The sequence below is a fragment of the Rhinatrema bivittatum genome, chromosome 5, assembly GCF_901001135.1.
Source record: "Rhinatrema bivittatum chromosome 5, aRhiBiv1.1, whole genome shotgun sequence".
NCBI classification, from domain to species: Eukaryota; Metazoa; Chordata; class Amphibia; order Gymnophiona; family Rhinatrematidae; genus Rhinatrema; species Rhinatrema bivittatum.
The window spans coordinates 70,464,228-70,482,784 of NC_042619.1; the positions used below are offsets into that span (position 1 = coordinate 70,464,228).

General features: G+C 42.2%; 1 protein-coding gene across 3 annotated transcripts in view; it reads left to right on the forward strand.

Annotated features, from left to right (window-relative positions):
* GRIA4 (glutamate ionotropic receptor AMPA type subunit 4) overlaps nucleotides 1-18,557 on the forward strand; it is a 690,840-nt gene that overhangs the window by 643,571 nt on the left and 28,712 nt on the right. For all 3 annotated transcript variants that reach the window (XM_029602429.1, XM_029602431.1, XM_029602428.1), the window contains one exon: nucleotides 16,197-16,331. In XM_029602429.1, the coding sequence (XP_029458289.1) occupies nucleotides 16,197-16,331 (135 nt within the window). The remainder of the gene's footprint in view (nucleotides 1-16,196; nucleotides 16,332-18,557) is intronic.

Here is an 18,557-nt window from a genome sequence, read left to right on the forward strand (position 1 = left end):
ATTCCCTCCCTCCTTCTCTGACAAGGTATCTTTGTTGAGATCCCCATTTTTATTATTCAGTTGCCATTGTGGAGAGTATCCCAGATCCACAAGTCTAACTTTGACCTGCTGTGATAAAACTTCATAAAATCACTTCCATATAGAGATATATTCATCTTGGATTTTACACCTTAGCAGACAGACATCGTATCTTACCATTTGCATAAAAACAATCATGTGTTCCCTCCATAGGGAAAAAGAAGGAGAAGCTTCAGTAATCCAGTCTGTTAGTGCGCACTTATGTGCCATTATCAAAGCCACTGAAATAAAAACATACTGGCTTCTCTTAATAGATGGGTCAATGGATCGTAATGTTTCCATTCCACCCAATAACAAAACATTTCCTTAAATTGGTAACATAAAAGATGCACACTTTGTTATGTATGTGATAACCTTTTCCCAAAATGAAAAGTTTTTGTGACAGGTCAGAAAAAGATGAATCCTTTTTCCAATTTATATAGTCTGTACAGCTGTGACTGTCCATTGCCGGGGGGAATGATGCTGTAACACACATTCATATATACAAATACTCTATAACGAGATGTGGGATGAAATTGGCCGCAGCTTTAGTATAATAAAAAGTGTTAACAAGCTTCATACCTGAGCCATAACAGGCGACAGACAGCCTCCCTTGTATTGATGATATTTATCACTTACTGTGTACTGTCTCTAGCTGAAAACCCCCCTTCCGGCTTGGGTTCAGCTGCAACAAATATATAGAAATCTCTGGCTAACTTAAAATCTGACTATCCTGCTGACCCTTGTACCACATGGAAAGGGGGTAGGGTGGGTGGGATTTCCCTAGAGAGGCAGCCACGCAGAGGACAGGAAGCAAAAAGGATTGGGGCACTGCGCCCCGGCCAGATACCTCCCTTCCACGCAGCTGCCCCCACCCCATGGGACAGCCCAGGACCAGCATTGCCAAATGAGCTGTCCTATAATTTCCCACACTCCCCCAATCAAGCCCCCCATGCCGGGACCCCCACAGCCCCCCACCCCCACCTGTAGTCCAAGAGTCCCATGGCTGGGACCGGGCATGCTCGTGTCGGCGGTGGGGGGGGGGGGGCTGACAGCATGCAAGCCGTATGGCCTTCGTCGACGCCGCATGGCCAAAGAGACCACGTCTCCTGCCCCCTCACCAGCATTTGCAGCACATGCGGCGCCAGGTTAACAGCGGCGCCCGCGTACGCTGCAGCATCACATCTTTTGTGACACTTGTTTGATTCTACCAAACCCATTTTATGTAAACGTATCTGAGCCACTTGACAATGATGTAAAATTTTAAATTGCATTTCTTTAAGACGCACCACTACTGGTAGTTTCTGAACTTCCCAAAATATAATCCCCAAAGCTTTTATTGTCACTGTTTCACCAACCTCCTTCTGCCAGTAGTCAGATAAGCCAGTGAAAAAAGAGCGTTCTATTTTAGATTTGCTAAATTGATATCATTTAGTTATAGAATTTTTTCCCCTTGCACTCTGTTCCATCTCATTTGGCAAATGGAGTGGCAGCTTGAGCTCTAGTTTGATTGAATCTGCGAATAGACCAAAAGAATGAAAATAATGCCTCACTTGTACGTACCCATAGAAATGTGTCTTGGGGATATGAAAAGTGTATTGCAATTGCACAAAACTCATAAAAGTTCCTGTCTCCTCATCCACCAATTGTCTCAAGGAAACTATTCCTCTGGTTTTCCAATATACAAAGATTGGACTTCCATCCCCTGGCAAAAACCCTGGATTATTTAAAATCAGGAGAAAATAGAGACCTCCATTGGTCTTCCTAGAATTTTTCTGATATTTTTCTAGACCCCCCATAAAAGAACGAAAAAATAAATTCATTTTTAAATGGCTCGGCAAGGATGCAGATGGTAAATGGTTCAACCCCAGAGGGTAAAATGGCTTACATGTTTCCTCTAACAAATGAAATGCATCATATGTGAATTTATCCCCCCAGAACTCACTCAGATACCTCATGTGACATGAGTAACTTTATAAAAAAAGTTCAGAACTGATTAGAGAGGGAGCAATTTTAGATCTAATTCTCAGTGGACAACAGGATTTGGTGAGAGAGGTAACGGTGATGGGGCCGCTTGGCAATAGTGATCATTTTATGATCAAATTTGATTTAATGACGAGAAGGGGTCAGTAAGCAAATCCACGGCTCTCGTGCTAAACTTTCAAAAGGGAAACTTTGATAAAATGAGAAAAATAGAAAAAAACTGAAAGGAGCAGCTACAAAAGTAAAAAGTGTGCAAGAGGCATGGTCATTGTTAAAAAAAATACCATCCTAGAAGCACAATCCAGATGTATTCCACACATTAAGAAAGGTGGAAAGAAGGCAAAACGATTACCGGCATGGTTAAAAGGGGAGGTGAAAGAAGCTATTTTAGCCAAAAGATCTTCATTCAAAAATTGGAAGAAGGATCCAACAGAAGAAAATAGGATAATGCATAAACGCTGGCAAGTTAAATGTAAGACATTGATAAGACAAGCTAAGAGAGAATTTGAAAAGAAGTTGGCCATAGAGGCAAAAACTCACAGTAAAAACGTTTTTAAATATATCCAAAGCAGAAAGCCTGTGAGGGAGTCAGTTGGACCGTTAGATGATCGAGGGGTTAAAGGGGCACTTAGAAAAGATAAGGCCATCGCGGAAAGATTAAATGATTTCTTTTCTTCGGTGTTTACTGAAGAGGATGTTGGGGAGGTACCTGTACTGGAGAAGGTTTTCATGGGTAATGATTCAGATGGACTGAAGCAAATCACGGTGAACCTAGAATATGTGGTAGACCTGATTGACAAACTTAAGAGTAGTAAATCACCTGGACCGGATGGTATACACCCCAGAGTTCTGAAGGAACTAAAAAATTAAATTTCAGACCTATTAGTAAAAATTTGTAACCTGTCATTAAAATCATCCATTGTACCTGAAGACTGGAGGATAGCTAATGTAACCCCCATATTTAAAAAGGGCTCTAGGGGCGATCGAGGAAACTACAGACCAGTTAGTCAGTGCCAGGAAAAATAGTGGAAAGTATTCTAAACATCAAAATCCGAAGAAAAGAACATATAGAACGACATTGTTGCGGTCCCGGTCACAGGTCTTGCGACCGGGCCCTTTCTTTCTCTTCCGGGCTGCCGACGACGGGGTCTGCTACTCGCTGGGCCCACTCTCGAGTTCCTGCGATGGTGTCTCCATGAGGGAGATGCCGCCGAGCCTCGGAACCAGACCCCTCCCCTCCTAGGCCCGCACGCTATTTAAAGGACTTTTCCCGCCAGACCGCGGGCCGCCCCCAGAAGTGACGTCAGACGCCAGCAGGGATTTAATATCAGCATCTGACTGACCATGTTGCATTGCAACGAGGTTCCCTGCCTTGGGTATTAGTTGCTGTGTTCCTGATTCCTGCTTTCATCTCTGCTTGGATTTTCTGTTGGTTCCTGTTCCTGGTTCTGCTTCAGTTCCAGCTTTGGATCTTCTGTTCCAGTTCCCGGTCCCGCTACAGTTCCAGCTCCAGATCTTCTGTTCCAGTTCCTGGTCCCACTTCAGTCCCAGCTCCGGATCTTCTGTTCCAGTCCCAGGTCCTGCTTCAGTTCCAGCTCTGTATCTTCCATTCCTGTATCTGCCTCTGCTCAGTTCCAGCTCCAGGTTCCCCATGTCTCTCGAACCTGCTTCTGCTCCGGTTCATGATTCCTGGTTTCGGATTCCTCTTGGCTTGCTTCCCTGGTTCCTGACTCCGGCTTGCTTTCGACTCTCCGTGTCTGCCGCCCGCCTCGACCTTTGGTTTGCCATCTCATTTACCCACTGTTGTCACCTAAGTCCCAGCGGCCTGGGTCCTCACGGGCTGCTCCGGGGGGGGATCTCGGGCTTCCAGGGTGAAGACCTCATCTTCTCTTCCAGCCTCGCTGCCATCACCTAAGTCCCAGCGGCCCGGGTCCTCACGGGCTCCTCCCGGGGGGATCTCGGGCTTCCAGGGAGAAGACTTCAGCTCTACGTCCATCTTGACTCCGCCTTCCGGCCTACTTCATCACAACGGAGTTCTCTTCTTCATTCATCCCTCTCCGTCAGGCCGGTCCAAGGGTCCACTGTTCCGTCTGCAACAGTTTGCAAGGCCATGGACCGGAAGACATATCTGGTCTTCAGGCCATCCCCAGAATGGCTCAGCACTTGCAGCAGCAGCAACATTGCAGGACGTACTTGCTGCCACCATCAAACGCTTGGCAAACCATTTGGATGCCACGCCTCCAGGACCTCCCCTGGTGCCGCCTCCTGCTTCTGTGGTGAGTGTGAACATGCCAACTCAGCTACCTTCACCTTCTTGCTACTCTGGGGAGGCTAAAGTGTGCCGAGGGTTCTTGAACCAATGTTACATTAGGTTCTCTCTCTTACCCAACCAGTTCCCTGCCAACTCCGTGAAAGTGGCGTACATCCTGTCTCTGCTAGATGGGAAGGCGCTGACTTGGGTCTTACCCATGTGGGAACAAAATGACCCTTTACTAAACAATTTGCAACAGTTTGTAACCAGCTTCAAACAAGTCTTCGATGAACCCACACGCTTGTCCACAGCAACATCGGAGCTATTACAGTTACGACAAGGATCCAGCTCCTTGGCAGATTACGCAATTGAATTCCATACTCTCACCAACAAAAGGTAGGGGGGGTTTAGATAGGGCCGGGGGGGTGGGTTAGGTAGGGAAAGGGAGGGGAAGGTGCAGGAGGGTGGAAAGAAAGTTCCCTCCAAGGCTGCTCCGATTTCGGAGCGGCCTTGGAGGGAACAGGCAGCACCCCCTTGCACGCGCCGACCCCGGATTTTATAAGATACGTGCGGCTACGTGCGTATCATAAAATCCAGCGTACTTTTGTTCGCGCCTGGTGCGCGAACAAAAGTACGCGCTCGCGCAAAATTAATAAAATCTACCCCACAGTGTTTAGTACCCATTGATAAATCCATTGAACACACTTATCAAATTATTAACGTTTATATCTCAGCTATTAAGCAACTATCTCAGAATTTGAAATTAACACTTAACATAAATAAAACTGAAGTCATTCTTTTAGGGAGAAAATGTAATTATAATTGTCTTCCCGATCTGATTCTTGACAAAAATGTTAAAATAACCCCTTCTTATTTTGCTCGTGATCTTGGAGTTGTCTTAGACACAGAACTGAACATGAGAAAGCATATTACAATTAAATTAAAGGAAGGATACTTTAAATTATTAACTTTGAGAAGACTTAAGTCATTCTTGGATAACTATGATTATAGGACAGTTCTCCAAGCACTTCTTTTTCCAAATCTAGACTATTGCTATACGCTCTTCCTTGGATTGCATGCCTCAACAATTAGACCATTACAGGTCCTGCAGAATGCGGCAGCTAGAATTCTTACAGGAAAAAAGAAATTTGACCATATTACCCCTGTATTGATTTCTCTTCATTGGCTTCCAATAAATCACCGAATCCATTACAAAACCACATGTATAATTCATAACCTAATCTATGGAGACAGAACAGAATGGTTGAACTTTTCATTAAAGCTACATGTACCCCAGAAGAATTTAAGATCTGCTAACATAAATTGTGATATTTGCTCTTTGGTAGTTAAGAATTACATTTTCCCTCTGTATTGAACTCTTATTTTAGCAGTGTAAAGCTCAGCAAAAGCTCAGCAAAATGGAATCCCCATTTATGGAGCTCGGCACATGTCAGTGATAGCTCTTTTCTCTGCCCTGCAACTTGAGAAGAGAAGTCATAAAAAGCAGTAGTTTTGTGCCCTCATATTCAATTCCCCCTTTTGCTTGGTTCGCACTAAGAAACTTGGATTTATAAGCCCAATTTTAAATTCCAGCGATAACAGGCCTTGGTCGGTTAAGATTTTCCTTGAGAATGCCCACACGATGAGCTCTCCCACAAACAAGTAGCATTCCAGACATATCCAGACCTACTGCTGTAGGCAGCCATTTCTCAAAGAAAGAATGGAGCTCAGCATCTTTTACAGCTTCTGGAAGCCCAATGACTCGAATATTGTTCTTTCTATTCCAGTTCTCCTGATCCTCCAATCTTTCTAGCATGGCAGCATTCTCTTTTTGCAGCGCTGTGATCTGCGTATCCACTCTCACCGCATGATCTTCCTGCACTGATATTCTCTGCTCAATCTCAGATAGTCGTTGTGATTGATTATCCAGCCCTTCCTTAATTTCATCTATTGTGGATTGTATTTTCAACAGTAGATCTTCTAGCATGGCAGACACACTTTTAGAAATTGTATGTATAATTTCCTGAGACTACTGCCACAACTTTGTCCATTTCGACCCTGGGAGATGCCGCCATCATTTTATATTCCAGCAGATGACTTTTTTCACACATAATTCTAGTCGGCTTCCCGTTCTTAACACATTTCTTTATAATTACAAAAGTGTCCATCCGCTTCTGTGCCAAGGCGAACACTGCTGTGCTTGTCGATTGCAAAGGAAAAAACAGCTGTAGATAATAAAAAGCAAGAGGGGTCCACGGAGCTCAAGCCACCCGCATATGATCAGGCTTCCTCCATAACTGGCAATCTCTCTATTCCTTTCTAAACAATTCCTAACATTCTATTTACCTTTTTGACTGCTGCCACACTCTAAGTCAAAAATTTCAAGGTATGGTGCACAAGGAATCCAAAGTCCTTTTCCTGAGCAGTGACTCCTAACATGGAATTGGAATTATTTTTCCCTACATATATTATTTTGCACTTGTCCACATTAAATTACATCTGCCATTTAGATGTCCAGTCTCCTAGTCTCACAAGGTCCTTCTGCTGCTGTTATAACTTCTTGAAACAATTTTGTGTCATCTGCATCCGGAGGCTTTTTCTGTACCGGGGAGGGGAACAAAATCCAGATCTGCACTGCAGGAGATAGGACTGTCAGAGTTCCCAGAAGCACCAAGATTTTTGGTGGGGAGTCAGGCTGCATGTTAACATGGCCTGTCTCCACCAAATATATTCATAATCATAGTCTGTAACATGAAACACACTCCCTGTAATTTGTAGATAGATAGATGGCAAGTGTCACAGTCTGTCACGGAGTGTGAGCCCTTTGGATGTGGCGTGGTTGACATAGACTAGCAGGTGAATCCACTAGGCCCACGCTGACAGCAGGTAGACACACTCTTAGTAGAACTAGGACTAAGGCTTCACCTATATCAGCTCTGTTCCCAGCAGGTTGAGTCCTTGGGTTCCAGAGACCAGCAGGGCTTATGTAGAAGTCCTGTAAGGAATGGTTAGAGGAAGCCAGGTAGCAGGATAAGGTCAGGACAGTGAATAAGGAGTGTCAAAATCCAGGCAGGTGGAGATCCAGAAGCCTAGTCAGGGTCCAAGGCCAAGGTCAAAACCAGAATTCAGGCAGAGACGGATGGTCAAGATGAGGGCAGAAGTATGAAGGAATCAAGACATGGTGGAAACAAGCAAGCAGTGCAAGGCAGGACAAGGCAAGGTAGGGCAATGACAAGGTGAGGTAATGACATGACAAGGCAAGGAGACAATAAGAATAACAACATGCACTGCAAGGCTGCAGGAGGACCTATTGAAGAGGCATTGGCTCATAGCATGGCGGGGGATTAAATACCCAGCCGTGTGAAGTTATCACTGAGCATTGGCAAAGGGATTTCCTCCCGTGGAGCCTTTAAGGGGTAGTGTGCCACATACATGCACAACTGGCAGGGCCCGAAGGAGGAGCAGCATGGTGGTGGTGTCCCAGCATGACTAGGCCATGGTGGTTGGGTGTGAGTGCAGACAGTCACGGGACATCCCACCACTGGTCAAATGTTACAATACCCCCCTTCTAAGCTCCCTCCCAAGCCTACGGGCTTAGGCTTACTTGGGAAGAGGAAATGGAATTCACGGGTGAGACGAGGAGCTCAGGAGTTGGAAGCAGGTACCCAAGAACTTTCTTCAGGGCCAAATCCTTTCCAAGATATGAAGTAATGTTGTTTGTTTCTGATGTGCTTAGAATCAGAGATGTCCTGTACTTCTTTATCTGTCTTGTTTAGAAGTAACCTTGGCCAGCTTGGGAATGGACCGAGATGGCCATGATAAAAGTACGGGTTTAAGCAGTAACACATGGAAGATGTTGTGGATCTTGAGCATCAGAGGTAAATCCAGTTGGTAAAAGACAGGCCCAGTTTGGTGACTGATTGGAAATGGCCCAATGAAGCGAGGAAAAAATTTTGTGGAAGGAGTTTTCAGGCGGAGGTTATTGGTGTTCAGCCAGACCTTATACCCTGTCTTAAGGGGAAGTACTGTTTGACATCACTTGTAGGCCTGCTTTTTGTACCTTTCTGCAGCTGCTATAAGGAACTGATGTGTCCATTGCCACATCAGCTGCAGGGCATGGGACCGCTAACTACATGGGAAGTGGAACCCCTGGGTGTCAGTTGTAGATGACATTAAAAGGGAAAGACCTTGTAGAGTCTCCCATGTGATTGTTATGGCAGAATTCTGCCTATGGGAAAGGAAAGGCCCAGTCATCTTGCTGCTCATTCACATAGGCCTTTTGGAATCCTTTAAGAATCTGATTGGTCCTTACTGTCTGTCTGTTAATTTGTGGATGACATTCTGAAGAAAAGTCCAAGGAACTCCCAAACTTCAGCAAAGACTCTTCTAAAACTTCACTGTAAATTGTACTCCCCGATCAGGGATTATGTGTTCAGGCAAACTGTGAAGTCAGAAGATATGCCGAAAGAAGAGGTAAGCCAATTCTGGAGCCATGGGAAGTCCTGGAAATGGTATAAAGTGAGCCATCTTTGAGAACCAATCCACAACTACCCAAATAGTGGTACAATTGTTAGAGGGAAGAAGGTCTATGACAAAATTCATGGCCACGGGGGACCATGGTCTCTCGGGGATGGGCAATGGTTGTAACAGTCAGCAAGGGCAAGCATGGGAGATTTTGTTAATTGCACAATTAGGAAAGGATTCCACATAGCGTCAAGCATCATGCTTTACCCCGGGGCATCAATAGTGGTGAAGGAGAAGTTACAAGATCTTGGCTATACTGGGATGGGCTGCCAGCTGGGATCCATGTGCCCAGTGAATTACTTTCTCCCGTAGGCATTTAGGAACCACTAGCATTTCCGGTGGCCGGGAATCACTACGACTGCCAGAACTTTTGCTGGCCCTATGATGTGGCGAGGGAATTCCTGCATATTTTCTATCTCAAAGGAGTGGGATAGGGCATCTGCCCACTTGTTCTTCTCCACCAACCAGTACTGTAATTTAAAATCAAAGCAGTTAAGAAATAGGGACCAATGGACATGTTGTGGATTAAATCATTGTGTCTGCTGTAGGTAGTAAAGATTTCTGTGGGTAGTGTATATTATGACTGAATATCTTGTTCCCTCCAGCAAGTGGCACCATTCCTCTAAGGCAAGTATAATGGCCAGAAGTTCTCTGTTGCCAATGGTTTAATTCCTTGCCTTGGGTATGAACCTCTTACAATAGAAGAAATAAGGCATGAGAGTATCTTTATCGTTGTGCAGTACGAGGACAGCCCATACTCCTATGATAGAGGCATCTACATCCACGATAAAGGGTTTTAATGTGTCCAAATGCTAGAGACAAGGATCCTTGAGAAAGACTTCCTTGTGGAGACTGAAGGATTGAATGACTTCTTCTGGCAATTTCCTGATATGAGAGCCCTTTTTTGTGAGGACAGTGAGGTAGAATATCCATGTATGAATTGCCAGTAATAGTTGGCAAAACCTACAAAACTTTGCAAGGTCTTCGGCACCCTACTGCCCACCCCTCAGCTGGACCCAATTCTGGATGGCTTTTACCTTTTCAGGGTCCATGCACAGACCATGATGGGAAATGATAAAACCCAGGAAAGGCAGCTCCTCCTATTTGAAAGTTCCTTTTTCTAGCTTGGCAAACAGATGATTTTCTCGGAGTCTTTGGAGTATATGTTTACCATGCCCTCAGTGCTAGTTCAAAGAATGTGAGAAAATGATGATGTTGTCTAAGTAGACTAGGACATGAAAGTAGAGGAGATCTTGAAATATTTAATTTACTATGTATTGGAACAGCTGGTGCATTGCAGAGGCCAAATGGCATTACAATATATTCATAATATCCATCATGGGTGTTGAATGCCATCTTCTGTTCATCCCCTTCACTGATATGGATGAGGTTATAAGCACACCTGAGATCAAATTACATAAATATTCAGGTCCCTTGCAGACAATCAAAAAGGCCAATTATCAGGGGCAACAGGTACCTATTCTTGCGGGTGGGTATTGAGGCCTCTACTGTCAATGCAAGGCCTGAGAGACCCATCCTTCTTCCCTACAAATAAGAAGCCCACTTCTGCTAGGGAAGAAGAAGATCGTATAAATCCTCATTCTAGTTTTTCCTTGATATAACTTGTCATAGTTTCAGTTTCTGGAGTGGATGACATAGGAGGCATCTTTCCCAGAAGCAGATCAATGGGGCAGTATTAGGATCTGTGGGGCAGCAATGTCTCAGTGTGCTTTTTATTGAATATGTCTGCAAATGTTGCGTATGGTGGCAGGAGTCCAGGGAGGACTGGTGTAGTAGTCAGCATCCAGGTATGGCAGGGAGACCTAATTAAGGCAATGTTGCTGACAGGATGGCCCCCAGCAAGTGATTTGCAGTGCCTGCCTGTCAATGATGGGGTTGTGTTGCATTAGCCAAGCCAGGCCATGGATGATTGAATTTACTGCCTTTGGTAAGACAAAGAGAGTGATATGTTCCTTGAATAGGTCTCCATTATGAAGGGTAAGTGGAGCGGTATTCATAGCCAAGTGGTCTGGAAGAGGTTCCCCATAGACTGTGGCCAGTTTTTTGAGGATCACTACAGGGAGATGGTATTGACATACCAGTGCCTCTTCTATTAAGTTGTCTCCAGTGCCGGAGTCCAAGAAGATATCAGTGTGAAACTCTGTGCCATCAGTGAATAGGCAAAAAGGGAAAAATAGTTGAGGAGAGGATGGGGGATGGCATAGCATTGCCTTTTTAACTAACCCTAGGCTCAGAAATGTCCTGTCTTTTCAGGACATCAGCCATTGATGTACCCCTGAAGACAGAGGTTGAGCCACCAATGCCTCTGCTTCTTCTTGTCTCAGGTTCTTACTCTGTCAAATAGTACTGGATGAGTGACTCATTAACAAGGAGTATCCTTATAGGTAACTCTCTCTCTCCAGGACCCCATGTCATATAAATGAAACACATCATTGCTCCTAAGAGATAATGTATTAGTGAAAGCAATAATTATTTTATAAGGAGAGAGCAACTCAATAATTACATCACGTAATATTCAGTAAAGACTATGCCTATTTACTTACATATGAGTAAATTGATCAAGTCTTTTCTAAAATGGATACAGAAAAAAAAATAAATGGTTAATTTACCTGTACAGGTTAATGCCAGGCCTGGACTGCTATCCCCTGAGGAAGCAAAGATAATACAACAGTCTCGAGCTTACAATTCACCTTATATTTATAATTTCATCTGCTTAGTTGCTTATAGACTGAAATGTTTATGTTTATAGACTTATGCTTATAGAATGAAAGTTTTATATTTATAGGCTTACACGCTTATAGACTGAAATGTTTATGCTTTGCTTATGGATTAAGATATTTATATTTGATTAGTATTTATGCACACTTAGTATTTATGCATAAATATCTACTTACATCATCTAATTATGTATAGCTGGCTACAAGCCCAGTTTTCCTGTTTAGCTTATCTTGCTACAACTGAAGTTATGTTATTAATACTAACATAACTATTAAAGCTCATTGTTTTTCTTTTCTGGCAACCCATAACAAAATAATGACTTACAAAAAACTTTGTTTTGGGTTATCTGAGTTGTTGTGTTCTACCTGATGTCCTGTAATATAGAGGAAAAGTAACCATGGTCCCCTCTGGCAATGTGTTTCTGACAAACTGTATTATTTCTATATTAGACATGTTAGTATTTCTGGTAGTTAAGCCAAGTCTCATTTCATAGGCTTCTGGCTACATTCCTCTGCTCTGTATAGGCAGTTTTGGTCTTTTCTTAAAGGGTAAGGGGCTTCTTATCATTAATACCCGAGGTTCCTGTGACCATGACATCCTCTTCGGTGAGCCGGGCCCTGTCGAATTGCATAGGTTCATCAGTGGAGGAAGCAGACATGATGTCCTTGGTAGGGGTCAAAGGAACTCTGGAATTTGGGTGCCAATTTTAAATGTTGCTGAGAAGCCTCTCTTGGACCTGCTCTTGGAATCAGATATCGACATGGATCGCAAGTACAATGAGATCCTCAAGACCGGGTGACAGATCTCTTTCAGCCTATTCATATTTAATCCATTTGGCAAAGCCCTGCCAGAAAATGGTGATCAAACTGTCTTTGCGCAAACAGAATTCTGAGGCCAGTGTCTGGAAATGTATAGTGTAGTCCCCCGCTGTTCTGGAGCCTTGCCTAATATGGAATAACTCAGTAGCAGCTGAAGGTAACAGTCTAGGCTCATTGAAGATTTGCTGGAGAAGCCTGAGGAAGTCATCCAGATTTCCCATGAAGGGATCATTCCTTTCCCAGAGGGGTGAAGCCCAGGCTAGGGCAAGAGAGAGAATATATAAGTCTCCTTGGTCTGGTTGGATGGAAAGTGGGTGTCCTGCAGCTCAAAGTGCATCAAGCACTGGTTAATAAAGTCTTTGCAGGGCTTGGAATCCATGTCATGCCTGGGAGGAGGTGGGAAGTGGGGCATGGATTCTGTAAGCAGCTGAAGGCGGTCAATAGGAGCTAGAGCGGGTAAAAAGGCCTGTATATCATCCAAGCGCATGGACAAGCCTTGGAACAACCTCATTATTTGATTAAGCTGCTCCTGCTGCTGCTGGACCCACTGGGCCAGACCAGGTATGGCCAAAACTGAGAGTGAGTTCACTGAGTTCATGGACTCAGCAAACCATCAAGGTCTGTCATGGCGTATGAGCCCTTTGCATGTGTCATGGTTGATGCAGTCTAGCAGTTGAATACACTAGGCCCATGTGACAGCAGGTAGGCACTTTCTTACTAGGACTAGGACTAGGGCTTCACCTATACTAGCCCCATTTCCTGCTTATTGAGCCCTTGAGATCCAGGGGCTAGCAGGGTTTAGGTGAGAGTCCCATGAGGAACAGTCAGATGAAGCAGGGTAGCAGGCCAAGGTAAGGGAGGCAGTAAACAAGCATTTTCAAAATCCAGGCAGAGGAAATGCAGGCAAAGATCTAGAAGTGTATACAGGGTCCAAAGCCATGGGCAAAACCAGAAATCAGGCAGAGACAGACAGACAAGACAAGAGCAGAGGCATGAAGAGTCCAAGACATGGTGAGAACTAGCAAGGTAAGGCAAGGCAGGGCAATAACAAGGCAAGGCAATGACAAGACAAGGCAAGGAGATAGTAAGAACAGCAATATGCACTGCAAGGCTTCAGGAGGACCAGTTGCTGAGGCATTAACTCGTAGTGCAGCTGAGGTTTAAATACCCAGCCACATGATGTTATCACTGAGCGCTGGTAAAGGAATTTCGCCACCGCAGAGCCTTTAAGTGGCGGCGTGCTGCATCCACGCTCACCTAGGAGGGCCCGAAGGAGGAACAGTGTGGCGGCATCCTGGCTGCATCAGTGGGTGTCCAGGCCATGGTGCTTGAAAATGAGTGTAGCCAATCACGGGATATCCCGCAACTGGCCTAACGTTACAGCAAGGTTACAATAATGTGTTGTCATTAGCTGATATGCCTGCCATACCTTTATCATTGACTCTAAACTACAGACTCATCACACATTTGTTTACATTCCAGAGCTACTCATCAGATCAAGTAAGAGACTATATTTTCAGTGAAATCAACTCTTCTTGTCCTAATCCATTACCCAATCCGTATCCCCATATCTCCTTGGTAGTTTATTCAAACATGGAGAGCACTGTGGCAGTAGCCATGTTGCTAAACCTCACATTCAGCAGTCAATATATAGATATTTCAAGCTTTATGGGTATTATATTTTTAATAAACCTTTTGTTCTTATTGCTATTATATTTTTCTCCTGGTATTTTGTCATTCTTTTTTGGGCTTCCAGCTCAATACATCCAATCTCTATTGTGCTATGGTATTAAGTTTTATTTCCCCCTCTCACATCAGCACAGCCATTGCAGCAACAGTCCTTGGCTAGGGACCACAAACCGTGGCTCCATCAATAATCTGGTTGATGTGAACCCTAGATCTGATCATTTGGTATTACTGTTGAGTGACAGCAGAGATTCCTTCCAGCCAGAGGCTGTGAATGCCACTTCTGCAGCATCCTTATCCCTGGTAGGCCTGAGAAATAGAAGCCAGGCATGGAAATGAAACCCAGGTCCTCTGCATGGCCCTACATAACATTTGAGACTGAGCCACTGGACTGACCTTTCTTTTCTTCTTTTTAATGAAAAATGTAGTGTGATGTACTTCTTGAGTGCAGCAAATATAAAGAGATAAAATAAAAATTTCATATAATGTCCACAACCCTAAAATACAGAACAGCTCTCTACAACTCTTAACCTTCCTTTCATAAAGTCAGTATGTAATTAAGTGGGGAAGCCCAGCTGTTCTCAACTATTGCTATACAGTAAGAAATAAGCTATAGTAACAATAATCAAGGAAATACTTTTAATTGTTTCAGAAAAGCATCCTACTATAATCAGCAAGTAATTTGTGTAAATTAGATTGTTCAGTGGTAGGTAGGTTTCACATTTCCATTCATAAGGTTAAGCTATAGGATACATTTTGCATTATTAAACAGCCTGAGCAAGTTCATGGAATTAAGCCAAGTAATCAAGCCATGCAAATTATAATAATTATCAATCATTTGTATTTTTCCAATGAAAGTAGGTTAGGTTTTTAAAATAAATAACACATCAAGCCAAAGTTCCAAAATGAGAGGATCAAATAAAGGCAAATCCAATATATAATGAGATCCAATTCAATATTGAAATTGATAAATGAATAAATATGCCACCAATTAAAAAAACAAACACACTAGATTATGCAAGTCAAAAAATAAGTGAATTAGTATAAATAAATTACATAGAAATATAATTAGGACTATCATATTGGGTTGTACAGATAAAAACAAATGGTCTGTAATACAGAGCCCTCTATATAATAAAGGTGTCTTCTTGCTGCCACTTTTGCTTGTCACTGATGAAGATTTATCCCCCTGATGAAGGAACTTTTATGAAACATGGTCCCATGTCAAGATTGCTTTGAGAAGTGAATAAGCAATGTATTTGGAACTTGGTGATCTGATTTATTTCATATCAATTGCCTTTCTATATAAGTACTGTTTTAGTCGCAAATTCATAAAAAACAAAAAAAAGACATTTTTTACTTATTAGATCTATGAGTTAGCCATTACCATTTTGGCTCATTGGACCTAATTTTATATAGCGGGCTCTATATCGGAGATCATTATTTTTTGATTTGTACAGCCCAGTATGATAGTCCTGATTGTATTTCCATGTAATTAATACACACTAATTCACTTTGACATGAGCAATCTAGTTTGTTTATTTGATTTTTTTGTTGGTGGCATATTTATCCATTTATCGATTTCAATATTGATTTGGATTTTGTTGTACATTGGATTTTAAATAAATGAACCAAAATAAAATAATTTAAATAGCATTATGCTAGATAACTAATTCAGATTTTTTTATGTTAATGGAAACTGAATAAACAAAAAAAATTAATTTCCTAAATGATCAGATCGATCCTTTTCTGATATAATTCACAATGGATTAAAATGATTTAACATCCTAATTGCTGTGTAACAGATCCATACTAGGTTCTTGTCATTACATGACAAAATAGATTAAATCAGTAGCAGTCACAGGATCCTAATTTACTGTTTACAACAGCAGTATTGTACAGCATTAGTAATACAAAATACTGCTTCATCACAAACATTTAGCATGTATAGACATTTTAAATAATCCTTTCTGCTTTAAATACAAACAATAATGAATCCTGAAACCTATGAAACAAGTGTCAATTAACTGTGTAATGAGTAAAGCTACTGTGCTTTGGGGGTTGTTTTCATTGTAGTGTAAAATTTGCTCTCCAGATGCCACTTTTTAAGAGCTAACGTAGCGGTTCTGTTTCCCCAGGACAAGACGAGTGCCTTGAGCCTGAGCAACGTCGCAGGAGTCTTCTACATTCTGGTTGGAGGCCTTGGCTTGGCAATGCTGGTGGCTTTGATAGAGTTCTGTTACAAGTCCAGGGCAGAAGCAAAGCGAATGAAGGTGGCAAAGAGTGCACAGAATTTTAACCCAACTTCCTCGCAGAATACCCAGAATTTAGCAACTTATAGAGAAGGTTACAACGTATATGGAACCGAAAGTGTTAAAATTTAGGGGTAGGACTTAGGGCCTACTACAGTGAGTGGGTGATGTATTTTGTAATGCAGTCTTGTGACTTGTCTGTCAAGTTGTAATGCTTGCTGCTAAACAGAGCTTCATATTTTGGAGAAATTCAGTGCAAAGTGGGTACTTTATTTCTTTTGATTTTCTTATTGGCTGCAGATGTTCAGTATAGTATCTGTTGCTAATAGACATCTGCATTGCAATGTGTTTTTTGAAAGATTTTCAAAGTCGTATCAAAATACACATAAAAGAGTCAGCTGGAATATGATAGCTATCTAAAAATATTAAGTATTAAAGGTAAAATATTATCGTTCGAAGGAAAGGCAAGAGCACTTTTTTATATCATTTTTTATTTTGTTGGAATTCATTTTTAGGCTGTGATTAAGGAATGGTTTGATTATAATTAAATAAAACTTAAGAAGGGCATAAACCAATTTTTAGCAAGGCTGGATCAAAAGTAATTTGTTTAGCATGTCATCTTTATTTCTTTTTCTAATATTCATAAAATAATTATTTTCCTATCCCTTTGAACACTGCATTAGTTTGCAACTCTGAATCAGATCATTTGCAAATATTTATCTTCTGGTATCCATGAAATCAATATTATTTCAGCAGAAATTTACTGGCATGTTGTATTTAATGTTTTAAAACTAAACATATTTACTTATTGCCTAATTATATATATGAAGATGAGAAGCAACAATCCTTGCCAAAATGTTGCCAGATATTTGCTATGTAATATTTCAAGAAGATCTTCTGATTGTTTAGTCAAATTTAATAAGCTTATAATAGTAATAAGACAAATGATTTATCATAGCAATAATGACTTGTCTGGTAACACCATGTTGTGTTGAGGGCTTAAACAAAGCTAAGGGTTCTCAACTCCTGTAACATGGCATTCACACAAGGAAATATCACTCCATGTGAGTCACTGGGGCCTATGTATTAAACATTGTCTTCCATTTTGTGTCTATGGGAAAAATACTTAGTATAACAGGATCCGCTGTTATTTAAGTAAAGTACAAAACCTGATAGGTGGTAAGTGGAATGCTGGAATAGAAATCTTGCATTCTGAATGAGCTCAGTGCCTTACTAGGATTTAGCTGTTATGTAATTAGTTCTAAGAGACTAATCAGATCTGTTGCCTTTTCACCAAAAGTATCATATCAGAAAGTTGATCACAATACCTTTATATATTTCCCTGAATGGTTTTCTGTGCATCCATGACAGAAGTAACTGATACTGAGAGAAAAAAATAAATACATTCAGTCAAGCCTTTCTCTTTTTTTTTTTTTTTTGGCCTTGCAGTTTCCTCCTGCTGTTTTCAAGCAGGGCTCTTTTGGGACAAAATATCATGGGAAAGCCTCCCTATGATGTTTTGCCCCTCCTGCTTTCACAGCCACTGTGGAGAGGAAGATGAGGAAGTCCCAATCATCAAACAATGGCAATGGCTTAGCAGCTGAATTTACGGCCCCTAACTTCAGAGTGCCAGAAGGAGCCCTGGTACATGATCCCAAGCTGAAGACTATCATTGCAATATCTGGGCTAAACGAGCTGAGAAGGGATATAAAATAATTATAATCAAACCATTCCTTAAGGAAATGAGATTTCTCCTTTATTTTATTTCCCTTCTCAGCTCGTTTAGCCCAGATATTGCAATGACAGTCTTCAGCTTGGGATCATGTACCAGGGCTCCTTCTGGCACTCTGAAGTTAGGGGCCGTAAATTCAGCTGCTAAGCTGTTGCCATTGTTTGATGATTGGGACTTCCTCCTCTTCCTCTCCACAGTGGCTGTGAAAGCAGGAGGGGCAAAACATCATAGGGGGGATTTCCCTTGATATTTTGTCCCTCCCCAGGAATATATTGTGGTGGTTCCTTGAGATATTTTTTCCCATGGAAAAACTTAGTGAGAAAAGATATTGCAGGGAACGAGGCAAAACATGTGATGATGGTCCATTTCGTATGACACCGCCATTACCTTAAAGGGCACAAGGCCTAAAAATAACCACCTGAAAGTGATAAGATCCCCGGGGGTCTTGGCAGACCCCCACCCACCTCCCTGCTGCCTGTTGAGGCGGCTTCACATAAACAACTGTAAAAAAATTA